The sequence below is a fragment of the Tachyglossus aculeatus genome, chromosome 14 (assembly GCF_015852505.1).
Source record: "Tachyglossus aculeatus isolate mTacAcu1 chromosome 14, mTacAcu1.pri, whole genome shotgun sequence".
In the NCBI taxonomy this organism is placed as follows: domain Eukaryota; kingdom Metazoa; phylum Chordata; class Mammalia; order Monotremata; family Tachyglossidae; genus Tachyglossus; species Tachyglossus aculeatus.
In genome coordinates, this window is record NC_052079.1 from 52,427,627 (window position 1) to 52,448,882 (window position 21,256).

The 21,256-nt window shown below is 56.0% G+C and overlaps 2 protein-coding genes across 7 annotated transcripts in view; one reads left to right on the forward strand and one right to left on the reverse strand.

Moving 5' to 3' along the window:
- Positions 1–11,211, forward strand: part of L3MBTL2 (L3MBTL histone methyl-lysine binding protein 2) — a 25,257-nt gene extending 14,046 nt beyond the window's left edge. For 2 of the 6 annotated variants that reach the window (XM_038756793.1, XM_038756796.1), the window contains 10 exons: positions 3,525–3,756; positions 6,813–6,892; positions 7,045–7,149; positions 7,321–7,468; positions 7,903–7,985; positions 8,084–8,318; positions 8,560–8,604; positions 8,908–8,973; positions 9,914–10,036; positions 10,624–11,211. In XM_038756793.1, the coding sequence (XP_038612721.1) occupies positions 3,525–3,756; positions 6,813–6,892; positions 7,045–7,149; positions 7,321–7,468; positions 7,903–7,985; positions 8,084–8,318; positions 8,560–8,604; positions 8,908–8,973; positions 9,914–10,036; positions 10,624–10,745 (1,239 nt within the window). In that variant the 3' untranslated portion in view covers positions 10,746–11,211. The remainder of the gene's footprint in view (positions 1–3,524; positions 3,757–6,812; positions 6,893–7,044; positions 7,150–7,320; positions 7,469–7,902; positions 7,986–8,083; positions 8,319–8,559; positions 8,605–8,907; positions 8,974–9,913; positions 10,037–10,623) is intronic. The other 4 variants (XM_038756795.1, XM_038756797.1, XM_038756794.1 and 1 more) reach the window with 3 other exon arrangements.
- On the reverse strand, positions 9,941–19,574 carry CHADL (chondroadherin like). The gene is made up of 6 exons (XM_038756799.1): positions 19,501–19,574; positions 17,849–18,028; positions 15,582–17,258; positions 14,034–14,200; positions 11,801–11,990; positions 9,941–10,162 (listed from the first exon to the last, which is right to left on the reverse strand). The coding sequence occupies exons 2-6, from the start codon at positions 18,011–18,013 to the stop codon at positions 10,142–10,144; spliced, it is 2,220 nt and encodes a 739-aa protein (XP_038612727.1). The 5' UTR covers positions 18,014–18,028; positions 19,501–19,574; the 3' UTR covers positions 9,941–10,141.
- Between the last annotated feature and the right edge of the window lie 1,682 nt (positions 19,575–21,256).

Consider the following 21,256-nt stretch of genomic DNA (forward strand, 5'->3'; position numbering starts at 1 on the left):
TGGTAACATATAGAGACGGTCCCTACCCAACAACGGGCTCACAGTCTAGAGAAGCAGCGTGGCTCAGTGGAAAGAGCACAGGCTTTGGAGTCAGAGGTCATGGATTCAAATCCTGGCTCCGCCACTTGTCAGCTGTGTGACTTTGGGCAAGGCACTTCTCTGGGCCTCAGTTACTTCATCTGTAGAATGGGGACGAAGACTGTGAGCCCCCCCCCCCATGGGACAACCTGATCACCTTGTAACCTCCCCAGCGCATAGTACAGTGCTTTGCACATAGTAAGCGCTTAATAAATGCCATTATTATTATTATTATTAATAATAAAGTTTCTCCCCACCGACCCATCGCAGGGCTTGAGACAGGCGCCCCCTGCCGGCCCGTGTCGGAATAGCCCTCTAGCTGCCATCCAATAATCCCGAATTTCAGTGATTCAGGATTCATTCAATCGTATTTATTAAGCGCTTACTGTGTGCAGAGCACTGGACTAAGCGCTTGGGAAGTAACTTGGCAACTTGTTTGCAGGATCCCATCTGAGAAACGCTCAGAGGGGTAGACCTGGTGGAAGGTTAGCAAACCACAGCCCCTCTTCACGCGCTGTGCCGGGTGTGGTCTAGTGTTCGTTCGTCCCCATGGCGGCAATAATAATAATAATAATTTTGGTATCTGTTAAGTGCTTGCTATGTGTCAAGCGCTGTTCTAAGCACTGGGGGGGGCTACGAGGTGATCAGGTTGTCCCTTGGAGTGGGACACAGTCTTAATCCCCATTTTCCAGATGAGGCAACTGAAGCCCAGAGAAGAATAATGATGGCATTTATTAAGCGCTTCCTATGTGCAAAGCACTGTTCTAAGCGCTGGGGAGGTTACAAGGTGATCAGGTTGTTCCACGGGGGGGCTCACAGTTTTAATCCCCATTTTACAGATGAGGGAACTGATGCCGAGAGAAGTTAAGTGACTTGCCCAAAGTCACACAGCTGACAGTTGGCAGAGCCGGGATTTGAACCCCTGACTCCAAAGCCCGGGCTCTTTCCACTGAGCCACGAGAGAAGTGAAGTGACTTGCCCAAAGTCACACAGCTGACAAGCGGCGGAGCCGGGATTTGAACACATCATCATCATCATCAATCGTATTTATTGAGCGCTTACTGTGTGCAGAGCACTGTACTAAGCGCTTGGGAAGTACAAGTTGGCAACACATAGAGACAGTCCCTACCCAACAGTGGGCTCACAGTCTAAAAACCCGTGACCTCTGACTCCCAAGCCCGGGCTCTTTCCACTGAGCCACGCTGCTTCTGTATAGGCAGTCCCCCTGTCCACGTGGGCCCTAGCCAAGGAGGGATGTGGAGGTGCCCTTCCCCACCCCGAGAAGGCCCTGTCACTGTTTCGGTCCGCGGCTCTCTGCTGGAATAATTCCAGTATTCGGTTTTTGGCCCTCTGCGGCCACCCCTTAAATAGTCCGTTGCCCCCACCCTCGGCCCCTGTCCGTCCAAAGAGGATCCATCCAGTGTGAAGGCCGTCCACAGAGCAAACATCCTCAAAGAGCTCCGTACCTCTTTCAATCAATCAATCAATCGTATTTATTGAGCGCTTACTATGTGCAGAGCACTGTACTAAGCGCTTGGGAAGTACAAATTGGCATCACATAGAGACAGTCCCTACCCAACAGTGGGCTCACAGTCTAAAATAGTGGGCTCACAGTCTTTCCCATTCTGGCTTCATTCTCTCCGTCCTGCTGAGAGGCAAGGACAAGCACCCTACCTCCTTCCCCTCCCCACAGCACCTGTATATATGTTTGCACAGATTTATTACTCTATTTATTTTACCTGTACATATTTACTATTGTATTTATTTTGTTAATGATGTACATCTAGTTTTATTTCTATTTATTGCGATGACACCTGTCCGCATGTTTTGTTGTCTGTCTCCCCCTTCTAGACTGTGAGCCCGTTGTTGGGTAGGGACCGTCTCTAGATGTTGCCGACTTGTACTTCCCAAGCGCTTAGTACAGCGCTCTGCACACAGTAAGCGCTCAATAAATACGATTGATTGATTGATTGTACTTCCCAAGCGCTTAGTACAGTGCTCTGCACACAGTAAGCACTCAATAAATATGATTGATTGATTGTACTTCCCAAGCGCTTAGTACAGTGCTCTGCACACAGTAAGCGCTCAATAAATACGATTGATTGATTGATTGTACTTCCCAAGCGCTTAGTACAGTGCTCTGCACACAGTAAGCGCTCAATAAATACAATTGATTGATTGTACTTCCCAAGCGCTTAGTACAGTGCTCTGCACACAGTAAGCGCTCAATAAATACGATTGATTGATTGATTGATTGTGAGCCCGTTGCTGGGTAGGGACCGTCTCTAGATGTTGCTGACTTGTACTTCCCAAGCGCTTAGTCCAGTGCCCTGCACACAGTAAGCGCTCAATAAATACGATTGATTGTACTTCCCAAGCGCTTAGTACAGCGCTCTGCACACAGTAAGTGCTCAATAAATATGATTGATTGATTGTGAGCCTGTTGCTGGGTAGGGACCGTCTCTAGATGTTGCCGACTTGTACTTCCCAAGCGCTTAGTCCAGTGCCCTGCACACAGTAAGCGCTCAATAAATACGATTGATTGTACTTCCCAAGCGCTTAGTACAGCGCTCTGCACACAGTAAGTGCTCAATAAATATGATTGATTGATTGTACTTCCCAAGCGCTTAGTACAGTGCTCTGCACACAGTAAGCGCTCAATAAATATGATTGATTGATTGTACTTCCCAAGCGCTTAGTACAGTGCTCTGCACACAGTAAGCACTCAATAAATACGATTGATTGATTGATTGTGAGCCCGTTGCTGGGTAGGGACCGTCTCTAGATGTTGCCGACTTGTACTTCCCAAGCGCTTAGTCCAGTGCCCTGCACACAGTAAGCGCTCAATAAATACGATTGAATAAATGAATGAATGAAAGAGACTTTGGGCAATTCCCGATCCGTGGAGTCCGGTGGTCTTCCCGCCCGCTCACCTGCTGGGGTGGCTTGGCGGTATGTCCGGCAGCCCAGACCCCTCGGCCCCAATCAATCAATCAATCAGTCGTATTTATTGAGCGCTTACTATGTGCAGAGCACTGTACTAAGCGCTTGGGAAGTACAAATTGGCATCACATAGAGACAGTCCCTACCCAACAGTGGGCTCACAGTCTAAAAGGGGGAGACAGAGAACAGAACCAAACATACCAACAAAATAAAATAAGTAGGATAGAAATGTACAAGTAAAATAAATAAATAAATAAATAGAGTAATAAATATGTACAACCATATATACATATATGCAGGTGCTGTGGGGAAGGGAAGGAGGTAAGATGGGGGGATGGAGAGGGGGACGAGGGGGTCTCCAGAGGGGAGGGGGTCGCCGCTGCTCGGCAAAACTCACGTCTTCGGGGTGCGATTGCGATCCCAACCCCAGCGGCTCGTCCCGACCGGACCCTTCCCGCCTCGAGCGGAAGCCCAAGGGCCACAGGCTCCCATCTCCCTTCCAGATGGCCGAGAGCATGAAGTACCCATTCCGTCAGGGCATGCGAGTGGAGGTGGTGGATAAGGCCCACGTGTCCCGGACGCGCATGGCCGTGGTGGACACGGTGATCGGGGGCCGCCTCCGGCTGCTCTACGAGGACGGGGACAGCGACGACGACTTCTGGTGCCACATGTGGAGCCCCCTGATCCACCCGGTGGGCTGGTCCCGGAGGGTTGGCCACAGCATCAAGAAATCAGGTACCTGTTCGTTTTGGGGTTTTTTTTGTGTGGTGTTTGTTAAGCGCTTACTATGTGCAAGGCACTGTACTAAGTACTGGGGTAGATACAAATTAATTAGGTCGGACCCGGTCCACGTAATAATAATAATGATGACGATGGTATTTAAGTGCTTACTATGTGCCGGGCACCGCATTAAGCAGCGTGGGAAGCAGAGTAATCCGGGCTTGTCTCCGAAGAAGAGGCTGGGTGGAGAAGAGGCCCTGTATATATGTTTGTACATATTTATTACTCTATTTTACTTGTACATATCTATTCTATTTATTTTATTTTGGTAGTATGTTTGGTTTTGTTCTCTGTCTCCCCCTTTTAGACTGTGAGCCCGCTGTTGGGTAGGGACCGTCTGTATGTGTTGCCAACTTGGACTTCCCAAGCGCTTAGCACAGTGCTCTGCACACAGTAAGCGCTCAATAAATACGACTGATGATGATGCAAGGTACTGTACTAAGTACTGGGGTAGATACAAATTAATTAGGTTGGACCCGGTCCACATAATAATAATAATGATGATGATGGTATTTAAGTACTTCCTCTGTGCCGGGCACCGCATTAAGCAGCGTGGGAAGCAGAGTAATCCGGGCTTGTCTCCAAAGAAGAGGCTGGGTGGAGAAGAGGCCCTGTATATATGTTTGTACATATTTATTACTCTATTTTACTTGTACATATCTATTCTATTTATTTTATTTTGGTAGTATGTTTGGTTTTGTTCTCTGTCTCCCCCTTTTAGACTGTGAGCCCGCTGTTGGGTAGGGACCGTCTCTATGTGTTGCCAACTTGGACTTCCCAAGCGTTTAGTACAGTGCTCTGCACCCAGTAAGCGCTCAATAAATACGACTGATGACGATGATGATGATGCAAGGTACTGTACTAAGTACTGGGGTAGATACAAATTAATTAGGTCGGACCCGGTCCACGTAATAATAATAATGATGATGATGGTATTTAAGCGCTTACTATGTGCCGGGCACCGCATTAAGCAGCGTGGGAAGCAGAGTAATCCGGGCTTGTCTCCGAAGAAGAGGCTGGGTGGAGAAGAGGCCCTGTATATATGTTTGTACATATTTATTACTCTATTTTACTTGTACATATCTATTCTATTTATTTTATTTTGTTACTATGTTTGGTTTTGTTCTCTGTCTCCCCTTTTTAGACTGTGAGCCCACTGTTGGGTAGGGACCGTCTCTGTGTGTTGCCAACTTGGACTTCCCAAGCACTTAGTACAGTGCTCTGCACACAGTAAGCGCTCAATAAATACGACTGATGATGATGATGAGAAGAAATTTCATTCCCTGTTCAAAGGAGTGCAGGATGGAAGCCACAATGTTAGTGGAAGAGTGAAAGGTAGTGCCTCTGGGGAGCTTTGGTTTCTCTAAATCAGAGGATCTGAGTTCTTGGGCAAGACACTTCACTTCTCTGTGCCTCAGTTCCCTCATCTGTAAAATGGGGATTAAAGCTGTGAGCCCCCCCATGGGACAACCTGATCACCTTGTAACCTCCCCAGCGCTTAGAACAGTACTCTGCGCATAGTAAGCACTTAATAAATGCCATCATCATTATTATTATTATTATTACTAAGTGCTGGGGTGAATGCAAGCAAATCGAGTTGCACACAGTCCCCGTCCCACCTGGGGCTCACAGTCTCAATTCCCATTTTACAGAAGAGGTAACTGAGGCCCAGTCCCTGAACACAGTCCCTGTCCCACTTGGGGCTCACCGTCTCAATCCCCGTTTTACAGATGAGGTCACTGAGGCCCAGAAAAGTGAAGTCACTTGCCCAGGGTCACATTCACTCATTCAGTCGTATTTACTGAGCGCGTACTGTGTGCAGAGCGCTGTACTAAGCACTCTGGGAAAGTACAATACAGCAATAAACGGTGACATTCCCTGCCCACAACAAGCTTATAGTCTAGAGAGGGGGAAAACTCCTGAAGCCCTTCGACCTGGAATCGAACTGGCTACCTATGGATCTACAGTCCTCTGCTAGCAGACCTGTAGCGGAAAGAGAATTAGAACCCAGGTCCTACTGACTTTCAGGCCTGTGCTCTATCCACTAGGCTATACTGCTCCACGGGGAACAGGGCCTCCTTCCTCACTGACTCGGGGAAGGAGTCGGGGGGCACTTGGCATTAGAGGGGCTTGTTCTTGTACTGCTGTTTCCCAAGCACTTAATACAGTGCGCCACACGTAACAAGTACTCAATAAATAAAAAGCCCTGATTGACCTGTATATATGTTTGTACATATTTATTACTCTATTTATTTTGCTTGTACATATCTACTCTATTTTATTTTGTGAGTATGTTTGGTTTTGTTCTCTGTCTCCCCCTTTTAGACTGTGGGCCCACTGTTGGGTAGGGACTGTCTCTATATGTTGCCAACTTGTACTTCCCAAGCGCTTAGTACAGTGCTCTGCACACAGTAAGCGCTCAATAAATACGATTGATTGATTGATCAGGGCCACGACTGGGAGCCTGGCTTATCCCTGCTCCTCCGCCGCCTGGGCGCACGTGCCCTAACTTCCCTCTGCTGTTGCTCGGCCTGCACTGGCCCAACATCCGTAGTACTTCCCAAGCGCTTAGTACAGCGCTCTGCACACAGTAAGCGCTCAAAAAATGCGATTGATTTGTAGTGCCTCTACATAGTCGCTCTCCCTGATTCTCAGACTGGGGCTCTGAGAGGAAGAGAAAAGGTTGCCCCTCCCCTCCCGTCCCGAAAGCCTACCGCCTGGCCTGGCTCCAAGCGGGGCATATCAGCCTTGGCTTGCAGCGGTTTTTGAATTTGTTTTTAAAAACGAAAAGCCTGCAGGTGACGGGATAGTATCTTCATTCTGATATTCCGGCTCCAGAAGGGTAATGAAATCCCGACTAACGTGCTTTGAGGTCTGGGAGTGAGGGAGCAGCACTAGGACCGCCCTGGGGCGATGAGCTGTCCAGGCGCGACTGGGGGCACAGGAGAAAGTGGGGCTCCCCTGTCCCCCTCCCCATTCCCCCCACAGCTTTCCACTTTCCCCTTTCCTAGAAGATAAGCGCAATGACATGGCCAACCACCCCACCTTCCGGAAGATCTACTGCGACGCCGTCCCCTACCTCTTCAAAAAGGTGAGCGGCAGCCCTGCGCTCCCCTGGGCCCCGGCCTCTGCTCGGGCCTCCCGTTGCCCTCCCCGCTCCGTGGCGGGTCACCTCTCGCCACCCCCCCATCCTGGGACGAGCGCTGGCCCTGCCGGTGACAGCCCCCGCCCCTCCCCTCTCAGGTGCGCGCCGTCTACACCGAGGGCGGCTGGTTCGAGGAGGGGATGAAGCTGGAGGCCATCGACCCCCTGAATCTGGGCAACATCTGCGTGGCCACTGTCTGCAAGGTGAGGCTGGGGCCTCGGAAGCTGACCCCAGACCTGACGGAGGGTGGGAGAGCGGGGCTGGCGCCGCGGTGCCGGACCTTTCCCTGAACACATTGGGGTGGTGACCCCCCCCCCCCACCGTTTTCCCCTCCCTCTTTTCCCGGTCCCCACGGACCCCCCCCCCCCCGACAGGTCCTCCTGGACGGGTACCTCATGATCTGCATCGATGGTGCCACCTCGGCCGACGGCTCCGACTGGTTCTGTTACCACGCCTCCTCCCACGCCATCTTCCCTGCCACCTTCTGCCAGAAGAACAACATCGACCTGACTCCCCCGAAAGGTAAAGCAGCGTGGCTCAGTGGGGAAAAGCCCGGGCTTTGGAGTCAGAGGTCATGGGTTCAAATCCCGGCTCCACCACTGTGTGACTTCGGGCAAGTCACTTCACTTCTCTGGGCCTCAGTTCCCTCATCTGTAAAATGGGGGTGAAGACTGTGAGCCCCACGTGGGACAACCTGATCACCTTGTACATTCCCCAGCGCTTAGAACAGTGCTCTGCACATAGTAAGCGCTTAATAAATGCCATTATTATTGTTATTATTATTAAAGCAGCCGAGAGGGTCGCGGGGGGGAATGTGAGGGTCACGGGCACCCCGGCTCCCTCCGGCAGAGTGGTCCCCTTGGGGGCTCACAGGGGGCCCGGGGCAGAGCCGGGTGAGGGCCGAAGGGTGGGAAAGGTGAGGTGGCACCCCCCCACCTCCCCTCCTGCCCCCTCAGGGTATGACGCGAAGACCTTTGACTGGATGGCGTACCTGGAGAAGACCAAATCGAAACCTGTGCCCGCGCGGCTCTTCAACACGGTGAGTCCATCCCCCGAGGCGGGGGTGGGGGGCCGTCCAGAGGTTAGGCCCTCCCGGCCTGACCGCCGCCCCTCCGCCCATCCGCGCGTCCCCCCCAGGACTGCCCCAACCACGGCTTCAAGGTGGGCATGAAGCTGGAGGCGGTGGACCTGATGGAGCCCCGGCTGATCTGCGTGGCCACGGTGAAGCGGGTGGTGCAGCGGCTGCTCAGCATCCACTTCGACGGCTGGGACAGCGAATACGACCAGTGGGTGGACTGCGAGTCCCCAGATATCTATGCCGTGGGCTGGTGCGAGCTGACGGGCTACCAGCTCCAGCCCCCCGTGGCCGCAGGTCCGTACCCCATCCCCGGCCCGGGGGCCCGAGGGCCTTCCGGCCAGCCTCTCCTACTCCCGTGCCAAAAGGTCGTCCCTTTGACGCTTCCCTCTGGCCCAGGCCGGCCCCTCCTGCTGCTGCTGTTGCCGCTCCATCTCCTTGCCCGTTCTCAAGCCCGTGCCCCTGCCCACCTCACTCATGTGCCCCCTCCACCCTCCCCGTTACTCTGCAGCTACCTGACCTCCCTGTTGCCCAGCAGGGTCTGCAGCTGCGCTTCCCAGCTTCTCTCAGCTTCAACTCGCAGGTACCCCGTGCCCTGCAGTTCTCCTCTCCCTTCCCCTCGCCCTCCCGCCCCGTCCAGTGCCCAAGCCCGGGATGGGTTGGGGGAACCGACGGAGCCCCAGGTCCCCTCCCTACACTCTCCTGGGTGAGTTCCACCCTTGGAATCGGGCTGGGGCGAGAACTACCGTCAGCCAGATAGTCACGGGGGATTGAAGTGCCTACTACCACGTGCTAAGCACGGGGGTAGATACAAGATCAGCAGAGCTGACTGTTGGCCCGTCAGCTCTGAGCCCTTATCCCATTTCGCCCCCGCTGTCGCCGACAGAGCCCAGCGCCCCGATGAAGGTGAAGGAGGTGATGAAGAAGAAAAAGAAGCCGTATGGGAAGAAAAGTAAGTGAGACTTCTGGTCCTCTCCTTCCCGCCCCCCAACCCCACTTTCCCCAGGGTGACTTTCCCCACTTCTCCCCCTACTTGTAAGCAGACCTGGAGCCAGAAAATAGAAGCCCCGGTTCTCCCAGCTGTGGGACGGCGGGAGGTCGGGGGGTAGGGGTGGTGTTTTCCTGTGAGCCACAAATTTACACCTCAGTTGCCCCCACTTTTACCATCCCATGGGGTAGAGACTGTCAGAGCGGAGGGGGTGTTGTCCTGTGAGCCACAAATTTACACCTCAGCTGCCCCCAGTCTTACCATCCCATGGGGTAGATACTATCAGAGCGGAGGGGGTGTTTTCCTGTGAGCCACAAATTTACACCTCAGTTGCCCCCACTTTTACCATCCCATGGGGTACTGTCAGAGCCCTTGTCTCCAGGAAGATGAGGGTGAGTTTGTCATTTGTAATGGCGAGGTTTATCGGGCACCAGGAAGCAGACAGGTAGCCGCCAAGCGGGGCGGTTACTTTGAGCCCGAAGGAGCACGGGCGGTTTCCAGAAGCCAACAGCAGATGCTGAGGGAGCCGGCCGAGCAGCACGTTGGGGTCTGGAGTGGAGGCGCCGTGGGAAGGGGTACAGGGAGGCCCCCCACCCCGGGGACCGTCGGGAACTTTGGGTTTGCTGGAGGGGTCGGGGGAGCGCCGACCACTGCCACAATTCCTGGGAGCAAGAGCCGGCTAAGGAGCAACGCTCCCGAGGTCTTCCTGCCAACTGACATTTCATCAGCCGAGGGGTTCAGGGAGTAGGATGGGCAGAAATATTGATCCTGACCCAGTCCAGCGGGGACCGATTAGACCCTGATGGCTCCCAGTAACCCACTCGGCACTTCCGCTCCAGCCCCACAGCCACCCAGGAAGACAGGCGTTCATTCAAGTTTCACTCCATTTTGCTTTTATTCTAAGGGAAAAGGATGTCGGCCAAGACCCGTTCCCTTAAACAGTCGTCCAAGAAGCCGGTGTCTGCCAAGGCAAAGCGGGAGCCAAAGGCTGCCAGGAAGTCCAGAGCCGGGCCACGGCCGGATGAGAGTAAGAGCCTTTTCTTCCGGGGTGCGAGGGAGGGGCGGCCCGCGGTCGGGTGGTGTTCCTGTTGCTCCACCTTGCTGTGTGGCCTCGGGCGTGTTGCTTTTCCTCTCAAGGCTTCCCTTTTCCCACCTGGGCAAATCCGGGTTGAAACGGAGAGGGTCAAAGTCACTACCCTCCTCTTCCTTCGTCATCTTTCCCGCCAGCCGGGTTTTGAGCGGCTTGGGTCCGGATGGGACCCTTGCCTAAGTATTCATTCATTTAGTCATATTTATTGAGCACTTACTGTGTGCAGAGCACTGTACTAAGCACTTGGAAAGTACAATACAGCAATAGAGACAATCCCTGCCCACAACGGGCCTACAGTCTAAGTAGGCATCAATATAAATAAATAGGATTTTCAATGCGTACATATATATGCAGCAGTCCTCTTCTCCCGCCCCATTTGAGCTTCCTTGGCCGGCACTGCTGCCAGCTTCTCGCTCTTCCCCCCAAGAGGGCACGGGGCCGAGGACCCCAGTGACCGAGCTTCCCCGCCGCGAGCTCCGGAAAGCCACCCCGGCCCAGATCTAACCGAGCGTCTCTCTCTTCAGTCATCGCCGTGCGCGTGAAGGAGGAGACCGTCGACCCCACGGCGCCGGAGGCTGCCGTGACAGAACTCCCGGTCCCCATCGACCGCATCAAACAGGAGGAAGAGGACGGAGGGGCCAGTTGACGCTCCCTGGCACCCCGGACCCCTCCTGGGCTGGAGCTGGCCGGCAGTTGTAGACTGAGACGGGAGGAGAGAGGGGCTGGGAACCCACCTCCCTTGCCCTCCGCTCTTTTATTTTTGTAAAGAAAGAGGATTCATTTTGAATATGAACTGAGAGGTGGACGAAGGACCCTGCGGCCGAAAGGGAGGGCCGGCACTGGAACCTCTCTCCCCTCCCTTCCCTGCCATTGCCCTACGGAGCCCCCGTTGTGCCAGCGGAGGCAGGCAGGTGAGTCTTGCGAGGAGCCAGGACTGTGGGGATCAATTACCGAGCCGGGGCCTCGGAAACCCCCGCACGCGAATACCCACACGCTCCTTTCAATCAAGGCAGTTGGTTGTTGGAAGGGGAGCAATAGGGGTGTGTGGGGGCTTGGAGGGGGCGTTGATCTCAGGATCTGACTTCGGTGTAGCCATGTAAATAAACGTGTGAACAGAGATCTTGCCTGGGCCTTGCGGGTCTAGGGGCTGGGCTGTGGCGGTCTGGCTCCCGTGAGGTGCCTTTCCCTACCCCAGTCAGGCCTGCATGCCCATTTCCCCGTGCCCCTTCCCCACCAAGGGCAGGGCTGCACTATGTCTCCATACCTAAGCCCCTAAATTCTTCCCCAGCCACAGCCGGGGCGAGGGTCCTCCTCAAGACCGCGAGGCTCAGTGCCCTGCGTGGTCACTGCCATCTGGCAAAGAGGGAGGGATTGTTTGTTGAGGAGAAACCGAACCTACGCTGCCTCTTTCCTTTTGCCTAGCTCCGAGCCCTCTGGCCTGTAAGCTCATCGTGGGCAGAAAAATGTGTCTACTAAGTGCTATATTGTACTCTCCCAAGCACTTAGTACAGTGCTCTGCACACAGAAAATGCTCAAATCCCACCGATTGTGTTCTGCCCCCAGCAGTCATAGGTTGCTCCGATTTGGGGGCCGTGCCCTCTCCCCTCCTCACAATCCACCCTTGTGCCGGTGAACCTCTGGCCGAGGCCGGGGTGGGGATCTGGTCCGAGGACTGCCCCAATCCTGCCTGGAGCCCCTCACCTTGGTGGGCTTTGTTCTCAGGCGGAGGGTCCTTGCCCCACGCCGGGGCGGCAGGGTCCGCTTAACCTTCCTGCCGCCCCCGCCGGAGCAGGACTCGAAGATGGCCACCGCGGTCTTCACCCTTTGGCCTCGGGCACTGGGCGGGCTCTGGCACGTCGCCCCTACTTGCAGATTCAGGCCGGCAAGCCACCTGTGGAGGGGAGAGGGGCACATCGGTCTGTTACTCCTTGCCAGGACGGTCTGGCCGTGAGCACGTGCGTGAGGCTTAGAGAACAGAGGCGGATGCTGTGACCTAACCGCCCCAGATATCTTTTCTTCGCAGTGGGGGTGATCTGTGAGCCCCTCTTCCTTTCACTGTTCCTCTGGCCCCAGGGGTGGGCCCAGCCTTGCCAGCCTCATCTAATAATAAGTGCTTACTCTGCTCCAAGTTTCGTACCAAGTGCTGGGGTAGTTTTTTTTATGGCATTTATTAAGTGCTTACTATGTGCAAAACACTGTTCTAAGCGCTGTGGAGGTTACAAGGTGATCAGGTTGTCCCACGGGGGGCTCACAGTCTTCCTCACCATTTTACAGATGAGAACTGAGGCACAGAGAAGTTGTGACTTGCCCGAAGTCACCCAGCTGACTAGTGGCGGAGCCGGAATTTGAACCCCTGACCGCTGACTCCAAAGCCCGTGCTCTTTCCACTGAGCCACCGTAATAATAATAATTATGGTATTTGTTAAGCGCTTTACTATGTGCAAAGCACGTTCTAAGTGCTGGGGGGGCTACAAGGTGATCAGGTTGTCCCACGTGGGGCTCACAGTCTTAATCCCCATTTTACAGATGAGGGAACTGAGGCCCAGAGAAGTGAAGTGACTTGCCCAAAGTCACACAGCTGAAAGTTGGCGGAGCCGGGATTTGAACCCCTGACCTCTGACTCCAAAGCCTGGGCTCTTTCCACTGAGCCACGATCCCGCCAAGCGCGTAGTACGGTGCCTGGCACAGAATAAACGCTTAACAAATCATCATCATCATCAATCGTATTTATTGAGTGCTTACTATGTGCAGGGCACTGTACTAAGTGCTTGGGAAGTACAAATTGGCAACATATAGAGACAGTCCCTACCCAACAGTGGGCTCACAGTTTAAAATATCATTATGAGTTATAATTCTTATTACTAAGGAGCGCAGGGAGGTGTCCTTGCCCACAGGCCGCACCAAAAAGCCCAGGAGGGGAGGGAGGAAAGGTGCTGAGGAGGCTCGGGTTAGGCCCCAGCCGCTCCCGGCCACAGCTCCAGCTTTCCCGGGTGAATTTCGTGTGGATATTGGGGCCAGGACTGTACGCTCCTTGCTCTGCTACAAAAGGAACCCGGCTTGGGTGGTTTCATCCATTCCAGCAGGATGGCCGCTCAGTGGAAAGAGCCCGGGCTTTGGAGTCAGAGGTCACGGGTTCGAATCCCACATCCACCACCTGTCTGCCGTGTGACTTTGGGCAAGTCACTTCACTTCTCGGAGCCTCACTGACCTCATCTGTAAAATGGGGATGAAGACTGGGAGCCCCACGTGGGACAACCTGATCACCTTGTATCCTTGTAAGAGAAGCAGCGTGGCTCAGTGGAAAGAGCCCGGGCTTTGGAGTCAGAGGTCATGGGTTCAAACCCCGGCTCCACCAATTGTCAGCTGTGTGACTTTGGGCAAGTCACTTCACTTCTCTGTGCCTCAGTTACCTCATCTGTAAAATGGAGATTGACTGTGAGCCCCCCGTGGGGCAGCCTGATCACCTTGTATCCCCCCAGCACTTAGAACAGTGCTTTGCACATAGTAAGTGCTTAATAAATGCCATTATTATTATTATTATTATTATCCCCCCCCAGCGCTTAGAACAGTGCCTTGCACATAGTAAGCACTTAGCAAATGCCATTATTATCATTATAAACAAATACCAGCATTATTATTACTTTTAGACTGGGAGCCCACTGTTGGGTAGGGACTGTCTCTATATGTTGCCAATTTGTACTTCCCAAGCGCTTAGTACAGTGCTCTGCACATAGTAAGCGCTCAATAAATACGATTGATGATGATGGGGCACTTAACACACGCACCTGTGAAAAACTCCCTTTGGCTGTGGAGCCACTGATGCCAATAGAGTGAGTTCAGGGGTTTGGCCTGTGCCTTAGACCCTCCAGGGGATGGTCCCTGGGTCCCTGGCTACTCCGCAGATGCCGTCGCCCCATCACCCGGACCCGCTCACCTGTGCAGCGGGAGGAGCCGGCAGTCGCAGTGGAAAGGGTTGTCGCTCAGGCTGACGAGTTCCAGCCGGGTGAAGCCTTCCAGAGCAGGCAGGGCCCTCAACCGGTTCCGGTCCAGATACAGGCTCCGGAGGCTGAGCTCCAGTCCGCTGAAAGCCCTGGGAGAAATCTGACCCCGCGGGGGAGAAGGAAGGGATCACCTCTTGCACCCCCCGGAGAGAGCTGGGGCCCAGGAGGCATCAAGGGAACCCTGCTCCGGTGAGATAATGCGGCCAAGTGGGGAGAGAGGTGGGGAGACCGCGGTCAGGCTCTGGTGGGGGTTGGGGGAGGAAGGGAAGCAGCGTGGCTCAGTGGAAAGAGCAGCGGCTTTGGAGTCAGAGGGCAGGCGTTCAAATCCCGGCCCTGCCAATTGTCAGCTGTGTGACTTCGAGCAAGTCTCTTAACTTCTCTTAACATCCTCAAAAATCTCCAGTGGCTACCAATCAATCTGCGCATCAGGCAGAAACTCCTCACCCTGGGCTTCCAGGCTGTCCATCCATCCCCTCGCCCCCTCCTCCCTCACCTCCCTTCTCTCCTTCTCCAGCCCAGCCCGCACCCTCCGCTCCTCTGCCACCGCTAACCTCCTCACCGTTAGGCCTCGTTCTCGCCCGTCCCACCACCGACCCCCAGCCCACGTCATCCCCCGGGCCTGGAATGCCCTCCTTCTGCCCACCCGCCAAGCTAGCTCTCTTCCTCCCTTCAAGGCCCTACTGAGAGCTCACCTCCTCCAGGAGGCCTTCCCAGACTGAGCCCCTTCCTTCCTCTCCCCCTCGTCCCCTTCTCCATCCCCCCATCTTACCTCCTTCCCTTCCCCGCAGCACCTGTATATATGTATATGTATATATGTTTGTACGTATTTATTACTCTATTTTACTTGTACATATCTATTCTATTTTATTTTGTTAGTATGTTTGGTTTTGTTCTCTGTCTCCCCCTTTTAGACTGTGAGCCCACTGTTGGGTAGGGACTATCTCTATATGTTGCCAACTTGTACTTCCCAAGTGCTTAGTACAGTGCTCTGCACACAGTAAGCACTCAAATACGATTGATTCTCTGTGCCTCAGTTACCTCATCTGTAAAATGGGGATCAAAACTGAGCCCCCTGTGGGACAGCCTGTTCACCTTAATAATAATAATGGCATTTATTAAAGCGCTTACTATGTGCAAAGCCCTGTTCTGAGCGCTGGGGTAGATACACAGGCTTACTCCCCATTTTACATGTGAGGTAACTGAGGCCCAGAGAAGTCGAGTGACTTGCCCGAAGTCACACAGCTGACAAGGGGCGGAGCCGGGATTCGAACCCGCGACCTCTGACTCCAGAGCCCGGGCTCTTTCCACTGAGCCACGCTGCTTCTCCTAATCCCCGTTTTACAGAGGAGGAAACCGAGGCATAGAGAAGTGACCTGCCCGAGGTTACCCAGCGGACGAGGGGGGTGCGGGGATTAGAACCCACGACCTCCTCGAGTCCCAGGACCGCGAGGCCAGGCTGGTCCACCCGTTGGCGCGCTCACCCGTTCCAGGCCGGTGGCGTTGAGGTAGAGGTGGCGCAGGGAGCCGGCCGACGGCCCGAAGGCCCCGTCCGCCAGGGCCCGGAGCGGGTTCCCGGCCAGGTCCAGCTCGCCCAGGGCCGGCAGCCGCCGCAGCGCCGCCGTGGGCACCGCGCGCAGCCGGTTCCCATCCAGGCGCAGGCTCTCCAGTTCCCGGGCCGGGCCCAGGGCGTCCACCGCCACCCGGGACACCTGGTTCCCGCTCAGGTAGAGCCGGCGCAGCCGGCCCGCCCAGGCCAGGTCCCCGGACGTCAGCCGGCGCAGGAGGTTGTGCTGCAGGTGCAGGGCGAAGAGGCCCGGCAGCGGGGCCAGCGCCGCCGCGGGGACCCGGGCGAAGCGGTTGCCGTCCAGGTAGAGGTAGCCCAGGCGGGGGGCCCCGCGCAGGGCCGCGGCGCTGAGGCTGGACAGCCGGTTGTCGGACAGGTAGAGGTAGACCAGCTGCGCCAGGCCGGCCAGGGCCCCGGCCTCCACCGTCGCCACCCGGCAGTGCTGGAGGTGCAGGGAGACCAGGCGGCCCAGGCCGCGGAAGGCGCCCGCCGCCACCGAGCCCAGCCGGTTGCGGCGCAGGTCGAGGAGCCGGGTCCCGTCGGGGAAGCCCCGGGGGACGGCCTCCAGGCCCCGGCCCTCGCAGCTGCTGTGCCCGGTCGCGGCCGAGCAGGAGCAGGCTTGGGGGCACGGCCCGGGGGCCCGGCTGGGGCGCGGGGCCCGCGGCGAGCCGCCCTCGTCGTCGTCGTCGTAGTCGTCCTCCTCGGCAGGGCAGCGCAGGTCGGCCGCCCGCAGCGCGGGCAGCGCCTCGCCCCTCAGGCGGCGCGGGCCCGCGCAGGTGGCGTCCAGCCGCAGCCGCGCCCGCCGCGCCCACTCCTGCAGGGGCCGGGCCGCGCAGGTGCAGCGCAGCGGGTTCCCCGTCAGGTTGAGGCGGCGCAGCCGGGCCAGCCCCTCCAGAGGCGGCAGGGCGGCCAGCTGGTTGCCCCCGAGGTCCAGGGAGCGGAGCCGCGGGCAGCGGGCGAAGGCGGCCGCCCCCACCTCCTGCAGGGCCATCCGGGCCAGGGCCAGGCCGCGCAGGGCCGGCAACGCCAGGCCGTCCTCTTCGCCCACGTAGGTCAGGGGGTTGTGGCTGAGGTCCAGGCGCGCCAGGCCCCCCGGCCGGGACAGGGCCTCCCCGGGCAGCGCCTGCAGCTCGTTGTGGTCCAGGCTGAGGCGCCGCAGCCCCGGGAGGCCGCCCAGGGCCTCGGGCGCCAGCACGTTGATGGCGTTGTGCGACAGGCGGAGCCAGCGGGCCCGGACCAGGCCCTGGAAAGCCATGTCCGGCAGGTAGACCAGCGCGTTGTGCGCCAGGCTGAGGGCCCCCAGGGAGCCCAGCTGGCCGAAGGCTCCCGGCCGGATCTCCTCCAGCCGGTTCCGCTCCAGCACCAGTTGGCGCAGGGAGCCCAGCCCGTCCAGGGCCTCCTGGAGCAGGACGGCCAGGTGGTTGGAGGCCAGGTTGAGATGGAGCAGCCGGCCCAGCCCCCGGAAGGCCCCCTCCTCCAGGTGCTCCACCTGGCAGTGCTGCAGGTCCAGGTGAGTGAGGTAGGGCAGCGGCGCGAAGGCCTCCCGCGGGATCACCTTCAGGGCGTTGCCTTGGAGGTTCAGCCTCCGGGTCACCTGGGGGATACGAGCTTGGGGCCTTCCCCCTCTCCTCGCTTCTCCCCCTCATCCCCCTCCCCCTCGTCCCTCTCTCCATCCCCCCGTCTTACCTCCTTCCCTCCTTATGTGATGCCAATCTGTACTTCCCAAGCACTTAGTACAGTGCTCTGCACATAGTAAGCGCTCAATAAATACGATTGATTGATTGATTGATTCCCTTCCCCACAGCACCTGTATATATGTATATATGGTTGTGCATATTTATTACTCTCTATATTTATTTATTTATTTATTTTACTTGTACATTTCTATCCTACTTATTTTATTTTGTTGGTATGTTTGGTTCTGTTCTCTGTCTCCCCCTTTTAGACTGTGAGCCCACTGTTGGGTAGGGACTGTCTCTATGTGATGCCAGTTTGTACTTCCCAAGCGCTTAGTACAGTGCTCTGCACATAGTAAGCGCTCAATAAATATGATTGATTGATTGATTGATTCTCCCCCCACAGAACATCACAAGCCCCTCACCTCCGCGGCCCCCTCCGTCCGGTCCACGCGGCCACCACCCCCGGACCTCCGGCCTCCACCTCGCAGCGGGAGGGGGTGCCTACCTGGGGGACGGAGTCGGGCACTTGCGTCAGGTTTTGCCACCGGCACGCGACGTGGCGTCGCACGTTGTCACAGAGACAGATCCGGGGGCAGGGGTCCGAGGCGGCGCCCCGGGCCGTGGCCAGCACCAGCGCCGACAGCAGCGCCAGCCTCGGAGACCACCACATCCCGGCCAGAGGCTGCTGCGGGGGGACGGAGTGGGGCCCCGTTAGAAGACGGGATGGGGCCCCGCCGGCTGGGGCAGGTGGCATCGGGGGAAGAGAACGTGTCCGGCGTGCTCTCCCAATTGTTTTGCACAGTGCTCTGCACACAGTAAGTGCTCAATAAATAGAATCGACTGATTGACTAAAATAGCCCCTTGGCCGGCCCCACCTCTGGGGCGGTAAAGCTGCTGTCCATCAGGTCCGGCCTGTGGGCTCTGGGCGGTGTGAGCGCTTAGTACAGTGCTCTGCACACAGTAAGCGCTCAATAAATACTATTGATGATTGATGATGATGATGAGCCCACTGTTGGGTAGGGACTGTCTCTATATGTTGCCAACTTGTACTTCCCAAGCTCTTAGTACAGTGCTCTGCACTCAGTAAGTGCTCAGTAAATTTGATTGGTTGGTGGTCAACTAGCCGGGTTGGGGCAGGGGCTCAGCAGCCGAGCTGTCGACGGCAACATCAGGCGTAGAGGAGCAGCGTGGCTCAGTGGAAAGAGCCCGGGCTTGGGAGTCAGAGGTCATGGGTTCTAATCCGGCTCCCGCCACTTATCAGCCATGTGACTTGCTTCTCTGTGCCTGTTACCTCATCTGGATAATGGGGATTAAGACTGAGCTCCGTGTGGGACAACCTGATGACCTCGTATCTCCCCCAGCGCTTAGAACAGTGCTTGGCACAGAGTAAGCGCTTAACAAATACCAAAATGATGATTATTATCTGGCAGGGGTCTTTCCGATCCTGCCCCCACCAACAAAACCCCAGGAAGCTTCCCAGCCAGCCCCAAGCAGCCCATCTTCCTTCTGCGGGGAGGCAGGCACAGCCCATTTGCAGAGGCCGGGATGTGTTAATGCGATGACCAGCCCACTGTTGGGGTAGGAACCGTCTTTATATGTTGCCAACTTGTACTTCCCAAGCGCTTAGTACAGTGCTGGGCACACAGTAAGCGCTCAATAAATACGATTGAATGAATGAATGACCCAACTGCTCTTTGGAACTTTGACTGTGCCCTCTTCCAGCTCTTTGGACGCCCCCCACCACCTCTGCTTCGTCCCCACGCTCCTTCTGAGGCCTGAGCCCAGTGAGAAACCCTGCTCTAGAGCGACTGGGGGGCGAAAGTCCTTGAGAGTGGGCCTCCCCAGGTGAGTGTGCAGAGAAGACGACTCGGGTCTCGCTGCCTGAAAAGCTTGCTGTTGGGGCTGGGCCCCCTCCCAGCCTCGCTAACGGGGTCTCACTGCCCCCGTCCCATCTCACCTCTGCCTTCAGGGGTAGAGAGGACCGAGACAGGCTAAGCAGTCGAGGTACTGGATGACTGGTTCCTCCCTTTCTCCTCAAATCCCCAAGGCCTGGAGACTGTCAGCCCCCCGACCCTGTCTCAGCTTCTCCAGGCCCCAGCCCCTCTGCAAACAGATTCCCGTCCGTACCTCCCGTTCTCGGGCATCTCAACAACTCACCAGGTGCCCTGGTCTCCTTCCTCCCGCTCCTGGGCTCTGGGATGATAGGGTTCCTCCGTGCTGCAGGGGCTCCGGGTTTGGGATAACTTGATCTCCAACTTCCAAAAAAGAAAAACACAAACGCTCCCCCGCCTGAATCCCGGCAGCGGCCCTCCAGCCCCCGCGGTCTCCCACCCCTTCAGCCGTGCGCGTGGCACTGGCCCAGCTCGCCGCTGAATGCAGGGCATTGTTGCTTCCCGGGCCACGGTGTGTACTCCTGGCCAGGACCAGGCGGGCGGGTGGAGGAGGAGGGATGGAGAAGGAGGTCCAGAAAGAGAAGCAGCAACTCTCCCCTCATGGCTGCGGTTCCAGGATTTTCCTCTGAGCTAGGGGAGAGAGGTGTCAGCCCAGGGATCTGAGCCCATCTTGAACCTCAGGTGTCCGGGAAAGAAATCCGGTCGCACGGAGTGGGCAGAGAATTGCTGATGGGTCCGGGTTCCCCGGGGCTGCATACACAGAGAAGCTGAATTGGGTCTTTTTTTTGCCCCTGAATTCAATCAGCCACTTTATCCCTCAGATCCTCCCCGTTAGGCCTCGTTCTCGCCTGTCCCGCCATCGACCCCCGGCCCACGTCCTCCCCCGGGCCTGGAATGCCCTGCTCCCTCTGCCCATCCGCCAAGCTAGCTCTCTTCCTCCCTTCAAGGCCCTGCTGAGAGCTCACCTCCTCCAGGAGGCCTTCCCACACTCAGCCCCTTCCTTCCTCTCCCCCTCGTCCCCCTCTCCATCCCCCCGTCTTACCGCCTTCCCTTCCCCACAGCACCTGTATATATGTTTGTACATATTTATTACTCTATTTTACTTGTACATATCTATTTTATTTTGTTAGTATGTTTGGTTTTGTTCTCTGTTTCCCCTTTTTAGACTGTGACCCCACTGTTGGTTAGGGACTGTCTCTATATGTTGCCAACTTGTATTTCCCAAGTACAGTGCTCTGCACACAGTAAGTGCTCAATAAATATGATTGATTGATTGATCCTAGGCTTGGAAAGGTGCTTGAGAGGTCAAGTGGTCCAGCCCCCTGCCTTCAGGAAGGCACTTACCCTCTTGTCAACGTTGATTGTCCCTGTCTTACTTTGGAAGGAGATTGCACAGGGTGATCCAAAGCAAAGAGGCTGTGCTACACTGACAACAATTCAGCCTGAGTTTAAACCGGGGTGAAGCGATTGGAACGAAAGCATAGTAGTGTGTGTGTGTGTGTAGGATTTATTGTGTTGTAAGGTTTTAGCAGTAAGGGTGTGTGTTTCAGCCTAGAGGGACAAAAGTGCAGCAGAAGAAGGAGCCAGAGAAGCAGCGTGATTCAGGGGTTAGACCTGGATTCTAGCCCCAGCTCTGCCGCTTATCTGGTGTGTGAACTTGGGCAAGTCACTTCACTTCTCTGTGCCTCAGTTACATCAGCTGTGAAATGGGGATTTGAGACTGTGAGCTCCATGTGAGACCTGGACTGTATCCAACCTAATCAGCTCTTTATCTACCCCAGTGTCTCGCACATAGTAAGTGCTTAACAAGCACCATAAAAAACAAGCAAAAAAAATAGAAGTGTCCATCCAATTTTGTGGCCGGGTGGTCTCGGGAGGGAAGCTGGGTGGGACTTGGGCTTGTGCTCTGCACACAGTAAGCGCTCAATAAATACGATTGATGATGATGGGGCAGCACTGAGTGGGCGGTCAAGGCCACGCTGGGTGAGGAACTGGGCCCGCTCTCTCCTCTCTCCGGCTGC